Raw genomic sequence first — 18837 nt, 5'->3', positions numbered from 1 at the left:
TGGCAGGCTTCTGGGGCGGGCAGGAGTGGAAAAATGCCGTCCGGGAGAGGAGCGGGGCTCTGTCCGGGAAGCCGTGCCAGGAGGGCCCCGCTCCTCGCACACGCGGAGGGGCTGCCGGAGGAAAGTTGGGCTCTTCGCTCTTTCTGCACTTCCTGTGGAGCCGCCCGAGGCTTTCGGCAGCGCCCGGGCACCTCCTCCCGCCCCACGGGGCTCCCGCCCGCCTGAGCCCGGCGCGAGGCTCCGCGGAACTCTGTGTGGAGCGGCCCGGGCCCGGCAGCTCGCCTTACGCACTCCTCCGACCTCGGCCCTTTGGATTTGTATGTAATTATTATTATTAATAATAATTTAGGAGTTAATTTCTTTTAAGGAGAGCGCGAGAGAAGGGGAGGAAACTTTCTTACCTTCCCACCCCCCCACAAGGACACTCCGGATACTTTTGAAAGGGCGGAAGGGTGAGAAGCAAAGCGAGCAGCGCTGCTGAGGACATCTCCCGCTCCGCAGAAGGGACCCCTGGCACCTCGCTGCTGGATTAAAGGCTGGAGCCGCAGAAACTCCTCCCCTTCCCCCCTGCTTCTTCCCCCCCTTATTTCCTAAGACCATTAGAAAAAAAAAAAAATAATTAAGGAGCACGGGAGCACGGAGTGACTGCTGCCGATGGGATAAGTGGAAGAGAGCCCACCTCTCCGGGCCGGGATGGGCAGCACTGCCATGGACACCAAGAAGAAGGACTCGTCCGGCAGCGGCAGGAGAGGCTCCAGCCAGAAGAAGCTCGTGCTGCGAGTGCACATCCCCGTAAGTGGTTCTCTGCTCTCCCTCCCCTTGGCAGCCAGCGGCGTTGTTTTTCCCTGACACGGAGCTGGAGGCACGGGACGGTGTTTCTGCTGCGGGTACCGCGGTCTGGAGGTGGGGGTGTTGGTCCCAGCATCCTCACTTGTGGATCTGGAAACTGTCCGTGCTTTGTGGTTGACGGAGTGCATTTTATCCGACGGTTTCATGTCTCAGATCCAATTCACATCTGAATCTCCCCCGGCACGGGGACCCAGATCTCCCTTTGATTTTGTCCCACAAGTCTGTTTGTTGCTGAAGAGTCAGGAGCAGTTGTATGACCACGCTGGAACAGAGAAGCGAGCCATGCACTCGTGCCCCAACTCAGTTTTGGGTCGTATGTTCACACAGTAAGGAAACATGCAAGAATCTGTACTATATATGTACCAAATAATCTCAGACCAGAAGTTTCTCTCTATTCCAATGAGTACTCAGAAGCTGCCTCATTATGTGAGCCTGCAGTGTTTACATCCCTTTTGATTATTGCTTTCTTGTCGTTTGCTTGCTTTTGTTATTATTTTGCTATTAGGGCCTTCTTGTTATCTATTTAGTTGTTTTATTCTTAGTACATGGTTTTGCTTCCAGTGCTTCTTGCAGGAAATGTCTGATAACTTTTTCTGTGCACTCTGTTTCTTTGTTGAATATATTTTTTAATTTAATCTCATCATATAAAAGTGGGAAACAGTCCTGCACATGTGTCTGCCAGGACACTAAGGAGCAAAAACATATTTGCAAGTTTTTCCTTTCTTTTAGAGAGAAATAAGAAGTCAAAAGAAGTGCATTAGGTCTTAAGCATGTGGAATAAGATGGAGGAGCAACTCATGGCTCTTCTGCAGATTTCATTTTTCTCTGGAGATGACTGCAAACCCAGGAGCCTAAGCCAGATTTCTGCTGTTCTGTGTGAGTGCACTCAGTGCTGGGAGAAATGGGTCTAACGTGGTGCTGCTGTGTGTTTGTGATGGGAGTTTTTGAGCATTAATCTTTATCATGTAGTACTTTGCAGCTGAGGTTCCTTAAGCCTATAGGCATATTTCTTCACAAGCGTTACTTCAGCTCTGTCCTGGATGGAACACCGTGAGTCCTGGACCTTAATTTTTCATGTTACTTTATGGTTTCGTTTCTTTGCTCTTCAGTTTGTCCTTTAGCTAGTGGTGGTTACTCAGACACAAGCCTGATGTTGCACCAAAGCCCACATGAGTTTTATTGTTCGCCCAGTTGGGAGCAGTTCAAGACTTGGTAACAAGCCTTCCATCCCTCCTTCCTATCCTCCAAATGTGATCCCTCTGTTCCATACTGCATTATTTTATCATTCCCAAAGTGAGCTAGTGGGCCCAGATCTTTACAGGTAGTACCCCCCTTTTTGGTGGCTTTCTGTTATCTGGCAGTTTAAGTGTGACTGTGCTGTAAGAAAGAACATTTTTGTATTCTCCTCATTTGACAGTGGAATCTGCATTTGAAAAGATCCATTTAGACTGTTTTTTTTCTCTTTCATAACGTTTTCTTGGCTGTTGTTTTGAAGCATCATTCCTGTTATTTCAGCGGCGCCTGTCAGTGTAGCTGTAGTTGTCAAGGGAGCTTTCACCAGACAGTCATTTTTATTTTGTTCATCCTCTTCTTTGTTTTATTGTGAGATTGTGTTTATTGCTGAGACATGTAATTCCTGCTCTTTGAGATCTTCAAGTTAGAAACGGGAAAGGTCTGAACAGGAAGAGAGAGAGGAGTCAGTTGCAGCAAGAGAGAAAGGTGCTGTTGTGATGCAGGCTGTCCTAAAGCATCTTTATTAACCGTGTAGAAACTCCGACTTTGAGAACAATTACAAATACTGTGAAAAAGAAAGGTGAATAATGCAAACTGCCCTCCGTTTGGGTTAGAAAATTGTGGAATAGTAAGCATGTCGAAATAAAAACTTGTATGTTTTCCATCCCTCTCCCACACAGTCTTATTTTTTTTGGTTGGCCTCTGACAATGAGAAAAAACACCAGTGTAAGAAAGCTGGTTTGTGTCTCGCAGCACCCCAGGACATTTCTCAGGTACATCTTTCTTGAGCAAGAGCATCAGGATATTATTGAAAAAATATATAAAACAGTCTATTTTTGCTTTCTTTCTGTGTTGAATCTCCTTTGGGACAATTTAGTGGTGCCCAGGCTTTGCTTCTGGAAGTTTCTGCTAGTTGAGTCTTCTAGACTTGTCATTCGGTAACCAAGAGTGAAGTGGGGGACTCAGTGTTCTGGTGGCATGGCTGGGAAGTATTTGCTGAAGTGCTGGACTGATTGAACAACTTTTTAGTTCCTTTGTTGTTTTCTTTGCAAATGCACAACTACCAACTACTGATTTGGATGGACCACAGTACGACCACAGGAGCCTTTGTGAGGTAGTGGTCGTGTCAACCTCTGCCTTTCCCAGCAGTGTATTTTAAAGCCTTGAATTTAGAAATGCCCAAGTGGAAATTTCTGATCCGTTGCCATTGGAATCCACTACAGATTTGGATGCAACTCCTTGCTCTCTAGATGTATCACATCTTTCAGATGAAGACATTAGCATTATAGAACTCCTTTTTAAGCTATTAGAAGATAATGCTTCCACATTGCTTTGAACGTTTTAAGACCTCTAAGATGGATGCAATTGTCTACTGAGTAGGAAGGAGCTCACCATAGTGAGATCAGCATGTTCTTTTGTCATCTTGCAAAATCAGTCTGTTCTAATGTTAATATTATCATTCTGTCCCATGTTGCTATAAAAAGGAGAGATTCTGCTCTTGCTTGTTTTCTATTACAGCTGGGATAGTTCAGTCAGTGCCAACAAAGTTCTGTTGTGTTTACACTATTGTGGCTGAGAGCAGAACATGTCTCAAGAGCCTCACCATGGCAAGCTCCAAGCACCTGCTGCTCCTGGCAGGTGAGAATTGCAGAGCTTTGGCACTTCCTTGGTTTGTACCCAAATATGTCACAAGGTGACATTTTATGCAAAGAAACAAAGAGGTTTTTTTTTTCATAATAAGGACAATGATTACGTCTGCACATAAATGTGAAAGCATCTTCTTTCAGTCCAGTGATGTGGCCACTGTCTCAGATACTTCAGCCCTGACAAGAAAGCAACAGGGAGGCTCTGGAAGACCTTTATTGTCAATATCACACAAACGTTTCTGTACATTCTTGCATATTTCTCTGTCATCTGCTGTATTTCTGAGCAGATTCCTCAATTTGCAAATTGATTACTGTTTCCAGGCCTGTTATTATGTTGGAATGCCAGGCTGAAACATCAGATGGCTGAATATTTTCTGACATGAGAAGTTACAGTGATGTTCTGACAGCTAGTGTTGGCTCAGGCTTTGCCCCTCCATCTTCCTTGCCACGCTTGCAAAGTCATTACAGACTGTGTGCCTAATAAGTCACTGTGAAATGATTTTTGTTCAGTGACAGTTTTTGCAGGGTGAGTCTTGTCTCCTGGTGATTGTTGGTTGGGCTGGTGAGAATTGCACTAAGTCTAAGGAATGCTTTAGAAAGCTGCAGATGAGAAGTAAGGTTGCTGGCTCTTTCAAGGATGTTGGAGAAATCAGCTTTCGATGGGATCAAAGAATGAAAAAAGGTGTTTCTTTTCTTGTGTAGAGGAGATGGAGACAAAGAGGAGAGAGAAATGTTTCTCTAAAATTAAATCTGCAGCTGTCCTCCCTCTTGCTCTCACAGGCAGACTCTGAGTTGTGCTGAGCTTCTGTGGCCTTGAAGTTTACGTTTGGACTCCTGCCTAAAGGGCTGACATCTTAAACATCTGAAGAAGGCAACAGGTATTTGCTTAGGAGCTTTGAGTCTGTACTTCGAGTCTATCTGAAGAGTAAAGGATTCCTGTTTGCAATCAATAGTTGCTACTGTGATTAAAGAAGCTGTTAGTGTTTTTAGTTTTAAAGCATAACACAAAGTGGTCATCATTTAGTTGAAAAGTACTGCTTCTTTAAAACATCCCATTTCTGATAGAAGGTTCTATTCCTAAATTATCTCATCCTCTTTCCATTATTTATCCCTGAGAGCCCTGTGAGGTCTGTGAGCACAGAGGAAAGACGTGAATTTCATAGTTGGAATAAGTTGTGAATGTAGAAGAAAACTTACAGAAACGTGGATATTGAAACTTGGTTCCTGGGAATGTTGTTCACACCATGCTTGTATTGGGAATTACTGAAATAGAAGGAGGTGTCACCCTCCTGGAGAGATCAGGACTAAGCAAAGGACTTCTGAAGATTCATGATTTTGTAGTCCTTTGAAGGACTACATGATTTTGGAGTCTTCTGAAGGTGAATTCATGATTTTGTAGTCCTTTGCCAAAGAGAATTCATGTTGTTAAGAGTTAGTTCAGTTTTAATATGTAAACTGTAAGATCAGTCATGCTACTTTTCAGAGCCCAGATGACACGGCGCCATGTTATGTCTGCCTCAGTGAGTCTGTTCCCAAAAGCTGTTCCTTCCTTTTCTCATATGCCAGTCTAAGAATATCAGGAAACCAGATACATTCTTTCCTTCTCTTGAATCATTTCCAGTAGCATCTTGTGGTTACTGTGTGCCCATATTAATACAGAGTGAGAAGTTCCACTATCTTGCTCACAGATCTGCAAGGTCCATATTACACCCAATTTCACATGCGTACCACACTGCTTTCAAGGGAGCTGCTCAGAGGTGACTTGAAGCAGAATTTAGCCTTGAAGACAGGGTTAAACACTTGTGTTAATGATGTATGTGGACTCATAAAAGTTGGTTGATGTGCCCCTGTGCTGGCTCAGCATGGCTAGTGGGAAAGGAGAGGAGAAAGTAGTAGGAATTCAAAACAGCGTCAGCATGGTTGTTGGTAGACCGTTATGGGCATACATGTTGATTGAGTGCATCTTAAATTGTCAGCTTTTTGAAGAAAAGCTGAATTTATATCAAAAGGTGCTCCTTTTTCCATAGGGAAAAGTGGAAGAGCAGAGTCGGTTACGAGAAGAGTGAAGAACATGTCTGTCTGGCATAAAACCAGACCTTTTGTGGACTACAGTACCCTGGGCTGCTCATCAGGCTTCCACAATTAGCCTGTTTCAGAGCCTGATCTGCTTGCAGATGTCTGCTGTTTCAATTTTCCACCAGTGTTTGCACTGCAGATATACTGAGAAAGCCTTGGAGCCTGACAAGTCGGGAGAGTTGTGTATGACCTCAAAGGCAAAAAGGGAAAGTAGCTTGAGTATGTTTTGCATGTAGTTGGAATGATCTTATGTGTAAGCGAATATAAGATGTCGCTGGTAACGATACAATGTTATTCGTGGTTTGGTGACTCAGGACTTTGCTTCCACTGAAATACCTCCAGTATTAGCAGTGAGTTGAAATGGTGCAAAAGACTGTTTCTGCTGCAGACTGATTTTTGTGTGTATTCTTCAGGCGGTTTAGGGTTTGTAATGTAATGCATCAATTCAGTGCTTGCTTCTGTAATGCTGTCTCTCAAATTGCTAGCATAAAACTACACACAAAATCTTTATAGCAGTAAATTACATTATGTAAGCATGACTTACTGGGATGCATAGCAATTGCATAGCAGTCTGTGCTTCATTGTTGTCATTTATATGACATACTGTGATTGTTCAGACCTTTTGGTCATTATTATACAGGGAACTGATGATCTTCTGTTCCAAAAACAGAACCTATGTCATAAGCTGAAGACTTAATCTATTTTTGCAGGCAGGGTGATTGAGCTATATACCCATTTTAAGCTGCTGGAGAGCATATTCATAGACCTAGAGTTTCATTAGAAGGAAATGTGTGCATTATAAACATTATCAGCCACTCTATGAAACCTTTATCATCATTTATTTACAACAGGTGTCAGGCAATTTGCAGTCAAATTTTCATGTTGGTAATCATGCTGGAATAATGACACTAAAATACCCTGTTTCTGAGAGCAGAAGAAAGATAAGCTACCACAGTGGTTGGAGTGCTGGAGTAGAGCACTACAAAACACAGGATTTTCCTGCCTGGTTCTAGACTTCATATTGGTCTTCAATGAATCACTGTTGCACAGGTCTGATTTTCAGAAGCTACATGCCTGTCGATTCCTTTAGAAAAATTTGGGAACCCATTTTTTATGGTGAGAAATCAATACCTGCTGAGGTGGATTAGGATTGAAGTGATTGCAATATTGAAGTGATTGCAGTTCTTTTTGGATTTGGATCCAAGCATGTGGAAATATTTCAATGAAGAGAAGCTCTGCTTAGAAAAAGTGTAAGAATGAGATTGACTGAACAGATGCCATTAATATTTCCTATAACATATATGCTGGGAAAAATGAATTGTTACCTGCATGACACTGATTTTGAATGGAGTCTGTACAGTGTATCATGATGTCTCTAGTTTTGCCACCTAGCCATAACCTTTGCCAAATTTCTTTAGATTCAGGACTTTATGTTCCTTTAAATAATCGAGTTTTCAGTATGTTGCCTTGCTTTTTCATGATGTTGCCTTTATGAGGTGCATCTACCAACAAGTGTTTTTTACAGAATCGTGAAGAGTTGAAGTCGGAAGAGACCTCTGGATATTTTTGGTCCACAGCTGGTGAGAGCGGTGTTGGATGAAGTACGTTGCTGAGAACCTTGTTTCCTCACATTTTGCATAATCTCCAAGGATGGAGATTGCACAGCTTCATGTTTCTGAAATCTCACATTTGGGCATGTGAAAGGTGATTGAGACTAAATATCGTTTAGACACTACCCAAACAAACGAGTGATACATTCCACAGTTGGTTGGATCTGATTCCGAAAGTGTAATGTTCATCTGGGAAGTGAGACTGGATTTGGTCATGTCGTGTAGACTTCTGACAAAACCATACTGTCAGATGGGAATGAAACTGCAGGCACAGAGGTCCCAGGAAGGCTTATGGAAAATAGGGAGAGTAAGGAAGAGATTAGGAAAGATGCTTAGTCAATGTTATCACACTATTTATGGGAGTTTGCCAGCTTCTCAGTAGAGCATTGTGTCCTCTGGATTGTAGTTTTCATCATGCATTGTCATTCCTTCTGCATAAATTAATTAGAGGGGGATTTGCTGGTACTGAGTATTAGGTCTTCTGTGTTGGAAGTATGATCTAAATCAAGAAGCATGAGGAAAGGCAATTCAAGGCTAAGAGCATGAAATCATCACCTCGCTATCTGAATCTCTATCTGCTGTATTGCCTCAGGTTGGACAAAGCAGAGTGCTATATGTAAGCTTTGCACTGGTGAACGTGAACCTTGAGACCCACAAATAATATTCCATGCATAGAGTGCAAAACAGTAATACTTTTTTTGTATCACCTTTCCGTCATTTTGACGTGGTGGCTGGTAAACTATGAACTGCTTTTAACTTATCAGTATGCCACATTGAAAGACCACATGGCTAAATGTTGAGCTAGACATCCATGCTCACATGGGATCTAGAATTTGGTAGAGACAAGCTCTCTGAAGACTTTGAAGATTTGAAAGATGTTATGGAATGCAGGTGTGAGAGGAAATGTAATCCCTGCAGTACTGATATTCAGGAAGATGGTTGGGGTTAAACAATTTGTCCCATGTTGTACAAGAGCGGGTAGTTGCACTCATGAGATCTTGAAACCTGGTTAGTTCATCTTAATAATAACCCTATCCTGTTTCCTATGGTGTTTTTCACATAAGGATCCCTGTACAGGACTGAGGTAGCAATTACTTTCAGTAATTGCTTTTTTAAAATATGTGTGAAGTTCAAGGATTCCCCTTTCATTTCTACAGACAGTCATTTTGTGTTCTAAAATAACACTGTTTGGGCTCTTTTGACCACCTGATCAGGAAGACCATAGAAGAGATTAGATAAGTGAGGGAAGACTGCATGACATTCGACATCCAAAGTGAAACATCAATGAGTGTCCCTCCATGTGGTTCGTGTGGATGTGGAAAAATCAGGTTTTGTTGTTGTTTTTTTTTTCTGAATAGGTGGTGGCACATCAGCTGTAGAGATCCCTTAACAAATGATCTTCAGCTGTTTATTGCATAATCATCCATAAATGCAACAGGGTTTGAAGCATTATAAACAACACTGTACTAATCGTGTTCAACTAAGAGCACCTTCCAAAGAGTTTGCGGGCATCCGGCCTCCATTCCCACAGTCCATTGACTTGTTCTTCCAGTTGCTCCATTTGGGTATTCCTCTCTTCTTCTGCCAGCTTATTGTAAGACAGGGAATACCAGCATGGGCTCAAACTATTCTTGGATACCCCCATTAACATCCTACATCTGCTCAATGCTCAATACCAGCTCTATATTTTCAGTGGGAAAATGGAGAGTTTCTGCCATTTGAAGAGTTGAGCCAACACTGTTCATGAATGTAAGATTTATAATCCAAGATGAATGGGAGGTAAGAAACATTACTCAGCTGTTCTCTTTGTCCTTTTATTTTAGCTAGTTGATGTTAAAGGTAAACACTACTTCAGTAGGTTTCTTTTAGTCGGATGATGATTAATTATACATTTTCCTTATTTTTCTATCTTCCTGAGAATGTCTGTACACAGCTCTAAGCTATACAGAGGCAGGAGGGTACTTGCCAACATTTTTCTTTATAAGATAATACCAGTAATTAAAAAACTGCAATTACTTCAATTCTTTTTTCTTTGTTATGAATTTAAAGAGTTCTGGCTCCTTTTGCTGAAACAGACCTGTGGAGGCATCAGCAGCAGGCGTGCAAAAGTTGCTGTTAAATGAACAAGTCTGATTTTCATTAAAAGAGAACACATGCCTTGCTTAACCATGCACAGAAGCAGACCAGTCGCTGTTACTTAGGAAGGCAAAAATGTGTCTCACCTTTGGGTAATGCTCCATTCATCAGCTGTCCTGTTGTACTTCTACCAAGGCAAAGCAAGCTGCTGTTTGCCAGTTTGACTTCATTAGCAGACGTGAATCCTCCTGTCCCATTCAGATAGTGAGTAAAACATTAAAATGCTTTCTTCAATATCTGACGTGATTCATTTTCATAGTGGGCACTGTCAGCTAAAACAGACGAGCAGTGAAGCAGTAAGCCACAGTAACTCATTCACTTTTGATGCCCGTCTGACTACAGTCTGAGATCCCCCAAACCCAAGTATAACAGATCACTCAGGTTCACTTGAAATGCTGTTCAAGCATTAATCCTAGAGAAAAAGCATTGGGTGCTAAGAATGCTGGAGTTCAGAGACTAGGTTTTCATAAGATGTTAGGCACATCAGTTCCCCCTGCAGTATTTGAAGATCAGGAACTCTTGAAGTACCTACGTTTGAACCTCTACCCTCATGTCTTTCAGGCTTTCAAAGCACCATTCTTCCCATTCTGTTTTATGTATATGTGTTCCAAAACAAAAGCTGATTTTCTACTTTTTCCACTCCCTGTGTGTTTTCAGCTTAGAATGGGGAAAGCATTCTCTTGCACCTGATAGCTAAAATAAAATTTTAAAAAATCTCGACAAAAAATAACAAGAAATCGAGTCGTTAGCTTGGTTTGTAATGGAACAGAGATGGAAAGTAATACCAGGAAGTAATTTGGGGAGAGATAAATAGCAGCTGTTCTCTTGATGATAAAGACTGACACCAATACCAATACTCACACTGTGTGCCACGGTGGACTGCACTACATATGAAGTTATATTTGATGGAGTGACCAATTACAGCAGATGATGAAGACTTAAAAAAAAAAATTCCTTTTCTACTCTCTTTAATTTTAAATTTAACTTGAGAAAAAGCTGAGCTCATTTCAAGTGCAGCAAAATTCTCAAGGGAGAATTTTTTCTTTATTTATTTCTACCTGTGCAGCTTTTAAAATCTGTCATCTAGGCATTTAGTGCGTTCAGACTCACTGTGGATAGTTGTTTTGGTTGTATATTGTATACAAGAAATATACAATCATTGATTGCATATTTAAAAGTTTTTAAGAGGAAAAATACCTTTCATTGCCACAATCTGCATATGCATTCTTTTCAGAGTCTAGGGCTGAATGTGGAGGTTGGTGGCCCCGCATGTGGCAGAGGGGTTGGAGATTCATGATCCTTGAGGTCCCTTCCAACCCTGGCCATTCTGTGATTCTGTGAAATGTTTATTAAACAGATGTATTTGGATTTAGATGTATTTGGAGATGCTGAAGTGTCTGCACTGTCAATATTGCTTTGTGGGGTGCTGCTGGTTGTGGGCACTGGGAAGAGAAGAGCAGACACCTCAAGTTGTCAGAAGATGATGGGGAAACCAGCTTTGTCTTTGAAAGCTGGTTTCTTTGAAAAGAGACAAGGGAAAATGTTTTCAAACTAAAAAATGGACTTAAGGAAGAAGTTTTTTGTAATAAAAGAGTTGTAGAACTCTGGCACAGATTGCCCAGAAAATGTGGTGGATGCTCTGTCTCTGGAGACATTCAATGGACTCAGAGCACCTGATGGGGCTGTAGGTGTCCCTGTCCACTGCAGGGGGGTTGGACCAGATGGCCTTATCAACTCTATGATAAGGGTAGATAACAGCAGGACAAGGGAAATGGTTTTAAGTTGAGGGAGGGAAGATATAGGTTGGATGTCAGGGGAATTTCTTTTCTGTGATTCTGTGGTCTTTAAGAGTCCCTTCCAACTCAAATGCTTCTATCATTCTGTGAAATTTCCATGTGCATGTCTGCTGTATGACAGCTTATTGCCTTGAATGTGTAACAGTTAAAGTAATTGAGGCTAACACTGCTAATCTAATTAGCAGTGTACATGGATGTTGATGGATGAGAGCTGGAACGCACGAGCAGAGCATCTGTGGACATTCATGTGGAGATCACCTTCTTTCACAGGAATGGTGAAATCTTATTTCTGTGCATTTCAGCTACAAAGCAACAGGAAATATTAAGTGTACACTTTAAGGGAACATCCCTTTTCGGATAAGAAAGTTCTAAGGGTTCGTTCCCAGGGAGCAATAGTCTACTGTTATGTTTTATGGTCTTGAATGTTCCATGCACTTGGCTGGGTTGATTTAAAAAAACATGGAAGGACACAAGTGCAGAGCCTGTGTGTGTATGGATGAAAGGAAACTGCCCTGCGTGCAGCTGTTTACTATAAGCTGAATACTTTCAGTGTGCATGGACAAGCTGGCAAATTGCTCGTGTTCCAGAAAAATGAACTGTGATGCAAAATGCAATAGATATTTAACGATCTCAGAAAAAAACCAACAACCAACCAACCACCCACAACAAGCCACGTTATGAATTTGCTTTTGCCTGATGTTAAAACATCTGGACTTAGTTTCCAGCTGTATGGAGATTATTTTCAATTTCATATCCTGTTTTAACGTCACAAAACAAATGGAACAGTGAGCTGACTTTGTGTCCTGACCTTTACGCTGTCTTTCCTTCTTTCTTTCTTTTTGTCTTTCCTTTTTTGCAAGATGAAGTGAATTAAAGCCCAGTCATGTGGGGCAGCACGGTCAGGCAGTCGGGCATATTAATTTGAGTCCTGCTGTCCGAGATGGTTGTAGTCTCACCTAACTTTCTTTCTCGTCTCTGCTTCCCTGCATGCAGCTGTTGCTGTAGAAGTACTCTGAGTCGTGTCATGTCAAATAATGCATGGTCTTCAGAGCTCACCGAGGGGGGGAGAAAACCCTGGGAACAACGTGAGCAGGCGCAGCCAGCCGCTTCCACTAATTGTTGGTGTGGACGATGGAATACAAAAGCAGAAGGAGGGAGGGGGGGAATGGAAATGTGTCTTAGTGTGGAAACGGCTGTGTGAAAACAAATATGCCTGGACTTGCTCATTGGGAATGTACGTGGAGCACAGGAGAACTCCCACAGCAGGAATCCTGTGCTCTCGTCTGCTCCTGCCAGATGAGTTTAGAAGCTTTCTTTTTCACTTGTATACCTGTAGAGGCTTTGGGATGTGGATTTTAGGAGCCATGAATCGTGAGGGGTAGCGGCAATTTCCTGCTGGGCTGGCTTGAAAACATGCTAATTTTTTGGTTCTAGTTATCAAGTGCTGCTACATATTGGGAATGTGAAATTTAAATGGATTAGCTATTGATGTTATAACATGCTGGTGGCATTTTGAAATGTATCATGCCAAAGCAGATTCAGTGTCTAAGTGAATCTTGTTCTTACTGTGTCCTCAAAATCAAAGCAGCCCAAAGTGCTTTGCAGATCAATTTTATAATGCATAAAATAGAATAAAATTATATATTTGTGATTTTTTTATTTGTAATGAAACAAAAGCAGAATTTGCTCTCAAGAATTGCTGCAGTAAAATGTCTAACCTGTGTTTTCCTTAAGCTCTGACAATAGATGACAAATAATGATGGAGGGATGACTATTTGCTAGGACAAGCTGCAGAAAGAAATATTTATCCTATACGATGGTTGCAATAGCAAATAATGGACAGCTGAAAAGTTAGTGAAGTTACTGAGATTCAGACAGTGAAATGAGTGAATTTGTACTTTGCTACACTTCAGCTGCACAGGGGAAGCCACCAGCTCTGTGCTTTGTCTTCACTTTGAGTCAAGGAAACACAGAGCTCAGGTGATGCATGGGGAAATTGCACATTCACCTGTGCCTGCCATCATTATCCTTACGCTGAACAGTCGGTGTTTTTGCAGTGAAATGTAACGACTGCAATTAGTAACTGACACTGTTGGTAAAAATCCAAAGGCTTACTTTATCCATTTGCTAAATGAATTGCTGATGTCAAACTGAACTAAGAACTATTAAGGAAGCGAGAGAAAAGGGAATAGCCAGCAGAAACACCAATTTGTTGATTATATAATGGACCTGTCGTTAGTAATGTGATTATGCCAGTGCCATTTCTTTTCCTCCAAGACAGATACTTGTTCCTGCTGGGGCTGATTGATGCTGAAGAGCAGCCTGATTATGCCATAGTGCATTTTAAATGGAAAATGGTAACAGAGTTAAGGAAGATGGAAAACTATTTAGTGGTAGAAATATGACTGCTGAAAAGCGAGAACATAGAAGGATATGATGGTTTATCCAAAGAGTTAAATTTATCCCTTTTCAGTGAAAATTATTTAAATTACAGTTATCATCAGGACAGCCTTGAAGACTGGTCATGGCTCAGAGCACAAACCAATTCCATCAGAGAGAATTCCTCACAACAATTCATTGTGGCACTTCTGTTTTGACAGGCAGGATTGGCCCGCAAGCCATTATTGCTGCAGATATTTATTGTTGCAGTGAGGAAATCTGACTTCCTGGCACTGGATTGGGAACTTCATTTCACAGTGATCTCCTAAATGTTTTTGCTGACTAAGACTGATTTTGAACCTGTTGCCAAAAGATTTCTCAGTCTTTTTGCCAAGCATTCCAGTTTTCACATCAGATTGTTCTTTAAAAAAGATCCTACTTTTGTAATCCGTTTACTTCTGAAGGCCACTGTACCCTCTGCAAAAAAATAACAATAAAACAATTTCTTAGTGTCTTCCCAACCAAAAGCAGTGGATGCTTTTGAAACAGTTTCTAAAAAAGCCACCACACATGAAATACGTGCACCATAGAAGTCATTCTCATGAAATTATATCTTCTGCCTTTAGTGAAAGGATTTTTTTGGTTTCATTTGTGTGCCAGAACCATATGTGGACAGTGGGGATGAATGGCAGCTTTTCCAAAACTCTGACAACCTCGGGTGCTTAAATTTGGGCAGAGTATTCCTATTTCATGGAGGATACCCACAAGCAGGGTTTTAGGAGATGTAAAAAGTATCTTTTAGCCTGAGTTCCTGCTGAATGCTGAGCAGGGACTTCCAGTTGTATGAGCTGCTTACCACTTGGTGTGTGCTGGCTCTGATTCTGGTTCCTTGCCCTCGTTTCCTGTCACTTTCCAGAACTGCTGCAGTCAGCAGAGTCAGTGCTGAGGACCTTATTTCTGCATACGGTTAAACTATTCAGGTTTCATTAGGGGTCTCTCTCAGATGAGGAAGATGGCAGAGGGAACCACCTCAACTTGTGAATGCTCCAATAGCCAGCATAGATGCCAAAATTATGGTGCCCTGACAAACACCTTGCTAAGAAATACTAAAATCTGAGGGTGCCATTTAGGAGGACTGTGCAAAATGGACAGTGTGAGAGATGTGTGATGGAGATGGGTGAGTGGTAATGCATGAGTCACTCTCTCTGCTGCTTGTGTTACGATGGTAATTCTGTAGCTGTGATTTCTTCCAGTGGTCTCAATGGGAAAGTAGGTAAGTGGCTGAACTCAATGTCAGCCAGAAACCTGAAATATCTCTGTGTGCGATTTGCAGAGAGCAGAACAGATGCATTCAGCCTTTCTCTTTCATATCCACTTTATGGAGACGAAGTATAAAAAGGCCAGTCAGAACTCTGACAGCCCAGATTTTGTTTAAATAGAGACCTGGAAATAGTGTGCATCATGAGACAGTTACAAGGCTAAATCCTGTGCTTTTAATGGACTTATAAGTCATTTAAATTAAGTATGCCTCAATGCGTGGGCTGAAAATAGGTAAATTCCAACTGTTTCCTTAACACATGCTTTTGTATGTGCAGTACACATGCTTGGTGAGGTGTTTTATGTTGGAATTGTTATGGTGGGTTAGTTAATATTATCTTTTCTGAACATCGCATTGGAGTTTATCATGATCTACTGAATACGAAAAAAATATTTTATTAGTCCCAGTTTGAACACAAGGCTGGTTCTGAGGAAAGCTTGACTTTTCTGAGAAGCTTCTAGAAGTTCTAAGGAAAAATGGTTTGTTTCTTTCTGGCAATTAATTAAAATCAGGCCTTAAGAAGTTAGATATTTTTTTTCTTACGACACTCTGCTATTTAGGCCTTTCAGCACAGCTGTCCATGGGTCTGACTGTGTCACTTTAGGGAACTGCTCAGAGGAGGATCCAGAATACTATTGGAGACGTGGAACTTAGTCCTGGAGCTGGAGCTCTCTGACACATTGGTTGGGCTCTGCAGAATGCTGTAACTTTGGGAAAGAAATGTATGATGTGGTTCTGGCAATGGACTTAATGTTTTCTTGCTCTTAAATTTTTATTTTTGGAAAATTATATGTAGAACAACTGCAACTGGTGCAACATGTTTGTATATTGTATGATATTGACAGAGCAGGTATGAATGTGCATCTTGTTTAGATCCAAGTATATGCATTCCTTAAGCTGACCACAGAAATTCAGTCAAATATAAACTCAGCTATAGCTGGTAATTCATTAACAGAATCATCTGAAACTTTGTCCAAAGCTTGGCCATGAATGTCTAATTTCCTCAACAACTCCAAAATACACAGTTGATTTAGTGGTTAAAGCAAGTCTAGCTAGACTGCTAACGAGAGCAACCTCCTAACCACAAGCTTGCTTTATCTTGGATGCAGCTGTGCTTCTCCTTCCATGTGTCAGGAGTAAAGATGAAAAGGATTTCCTCTTGGTAGTCTTGACCATAACACCCTGATGATTTTGTTCTGATCCTTAGAGGAACATGTACTCAAAATGGGCACTGGCTCCACAGACCTGTTGGCACTGGCTGGGTACAGCAGACATGGAGATAACTCTGAAACTGTTGCAAGGCTTCAAATACCAAGCTACAAATATGGATCTGCAAACCTTCCAACTATGAAGCTACAAAAGCCTTTAGAAGTATTTTGTAGAATCATAGATCACAGAATGGCTTGGTTTGGGAGAGTCCTTGAAGCCCATTCAGTTTCAACCCTGCTGCCATGCTGGCTGCTATCCACTGGATCACGTTGCCCAGGGCTCCATTCAACCTGAGTTTGCATTCAGCATCACAGAACTGTAGAATCACAGAATCCCAGGGGCTGGAAGGGACCTCTGGATATCATCAAGTCCAGTTCTCTGCTAAAGCAGTTCCTTACAGTAGATTGTACAGGAAAGTGTCTCAGTGGGTTTTGAAAAGGAGGTGCACCCCAGGATACAATGGTCTTCTTGGCTACAAAAGCACACTGCTGGCTCATGGCCAACCTGTTCTCCACCCAAACACCTACATCCTTGTCTGCAGAGCTCCTTTCCAGCAGGTCTGCCCCTAACCTGTACTGACGCATGCGGTTGTTCCACTCCACGTGTAGAACTCTACACTTGCCCTTGTTGAACACCATGAGGTTCTTCTACACCAAACTCTCCAGCCTTGCTAAATGGCAGCACAGCCTTCTAGTGTGTCAGCTACTTCCCCTAGATTTGTATCATCAACAAACTTGCTGGGGGTGCAGTCTACCCCTTAATCCAGGTCACCAGTGAAGATGTTAAACAAGACTTGACTCAGTACCAACCCTTGGGGAACACTGCTAGCTACAGGGATAGGGCAGCCACAGCTTCTCTGGGCAGCTTCTAGCAGTGTCTCACTGCCCTCTGAGTAAAAAATTTCCTTCTAACATCAAATCTAAATCTTTCCACTTTTAGTTTAAAGCCATTTTTTCTAAAGGAAAGCTTCATGAGATTTTGAATGGATGCAAGCAATTTATTTCTCTGTATCTAGAGAAAAATATATTTTTATTCATTGCATTTAAACTCAAGTGCCTCTGCAGCACACTGGCTGCCAGCACTGTCTTGGGAGCTACCTATCCTGGTTTGGAGGGCAAAGTAATTCCTAGTGAACCATTAATGCTATCAATGCTTTAATTGCAGTGAACATGAAATGGAAAATATCACCAATCTGACCTGAGCATTCTCAGATACCTGCAGCGTCCTAACAGTTGCCAGTATCATCTTGAACGCTATTCAGTTTGTCCTCTGTAGATCACAGCTCTTATCAGTCAGCTGGACCCTCTAACATCAACCTTCTGTGCACTCCAGATTTTATTTATACCTTAAACACAGCCAGACCAGCTTTATTTGAACTTGCCAAAGAAGTGGACTCCTGGAAGGTGTCCAGATTTATATTGATTGGGGGATTTGATTCAAATATTTGTTTTAAAACTTTCCTGAAAAGAATATCTGGTGTCAGAGCCAACATAATGTAATAGCCCTAATGCATTGCCCTCTTCTGTCTCCCTCCTTCTGCAAATTTCAAAATGTTCAGCAGAAATGTTTGAGTGTCTGTAAGTACAAAAGCAAAAATATAAAAGGTAATTTGCCCAAATCTATAGCAAGATGGAAAATAGAGCTGAAAGGCTCCCTAATCCTGGATGTCAGCTAAAACATTGTGCCTAAAGCCAGATAGTTCTAGGTAAATCAATGCTGGCAGTGCTGATTCTGCGTTGATTCTGTATAGAGCATTCTCTGTGTAAGATCAACAGTAATAAGTCTCCTTTTGGCTTCAGGGATTTACCTGTGATGAGGTTCACTGCTCTGTAAATAGATTTACAGCCTTCCATTGTGGATGATATGAGTTTGACCCAGCTGAGGCAAAATCAGATAGCACCATCAGCTTGTGGTTCCCCATAAAGCAACTATTCCTTGCCATTAGTTGTGAAGAAATAAGCCAGTCTTTAATAAGGGCTGAGAAAGTAGAGCCTTGACTTAAACTGAGCACAGCTGCTTGTTTGTTCCTCGGTTGTGCGTGAGGGCAAGCAGTGTTCTGGCATGCTCTTGGTTCCCTAAAAGCACTGCTGAGGGAGCTCACTATTTTAACAGGCAGGTCACCAGGCTCCCAAAGTGACTGCAGCTGATGCCTCTGGAGAGCTGGCTGTTCCCCAGGCCTTGGGGAGAGCAGATGCTGGGAAGGATGCCCTCACCGTGGGAACCACGGTCTGAACCTGGAAGTGCGGTGTCAAATCAGTTCAGCTGTCTGCAGGGTAGGGGCTGGGCTTTATTTACCTGGTAAAAGTGTCTGCAAGGAGGCTGAGGTGGGTGAAAGCAGGGGCTGTGGTGGTGGCTGGTCAGAGCTCCCAGCTGACAAAACCAATGTTGGTATGTTTCATTTCTTAACCATTTTCAGGAAGATTTTTTTTTTTCTCCCCTTTTCTCTCTCCGTCTTGTTTTAGTTGTAATTTCACTTTTAGAGCTTTCCCTTCCTCTTTTTGTGCTCATCTTTTAAATCTAGCTACAAATACATTCTTTCAGATTTGCAGAGCCATCAATGGTTTGCTTATTTGCTTTTCTAGGCT

General features: G+C 41.9%; 1 protein-coding gene across 2 annotated transcripts in view; it reads left to right on the top strand.

The window, feature by feature from the left end:
• Positions 1 to 237: 237 nt before the first annotated feature.
• Positions 238 to 18837, top strand: part of PRKAG2 (protein kinase AMP-activated non-catalytic subunit gamma 2) — a 183138-nt gene continuing 164538 nt past the window's right edge. Inside the window, exon 1 of one of the 2 annotated variants that reach the window (XM_052693169.1) lies at positions 238 to 792. In XM_052693169.1, the coding sequence (XP_052549129.1) occupies positions 694 to 792 (99 nt within the window). In that variant the 5' untranslated portion in view covers positions 238 to 693. The remainder of the gene's footprint in view (positions 793 to 18837) is intronic. The other variant, XM_052693166.1, reaches the window with a different exon arrangement.

Source organism: Tympanuchus pallidicinctus, unplaced genomic scaffold (assembly GCF_026119805.1).
Source record: "Tympanuchus pallidicinctus isolate F22 unplaced genomic scaffold, pur_lepc_1.0 scaffold3, whole genome shotgun sequence".
In the NCBI taxonomy this organism is placed as follows: Eukaryota; Metazoa; Chordata; class Aves; order Galliformes; family Phasianidae; genus Tympanuchus; species Tympanuchus pallidicinctus.
This window is presented reverse-complemented; position numbering and strand designations above follow the sequence as displayed.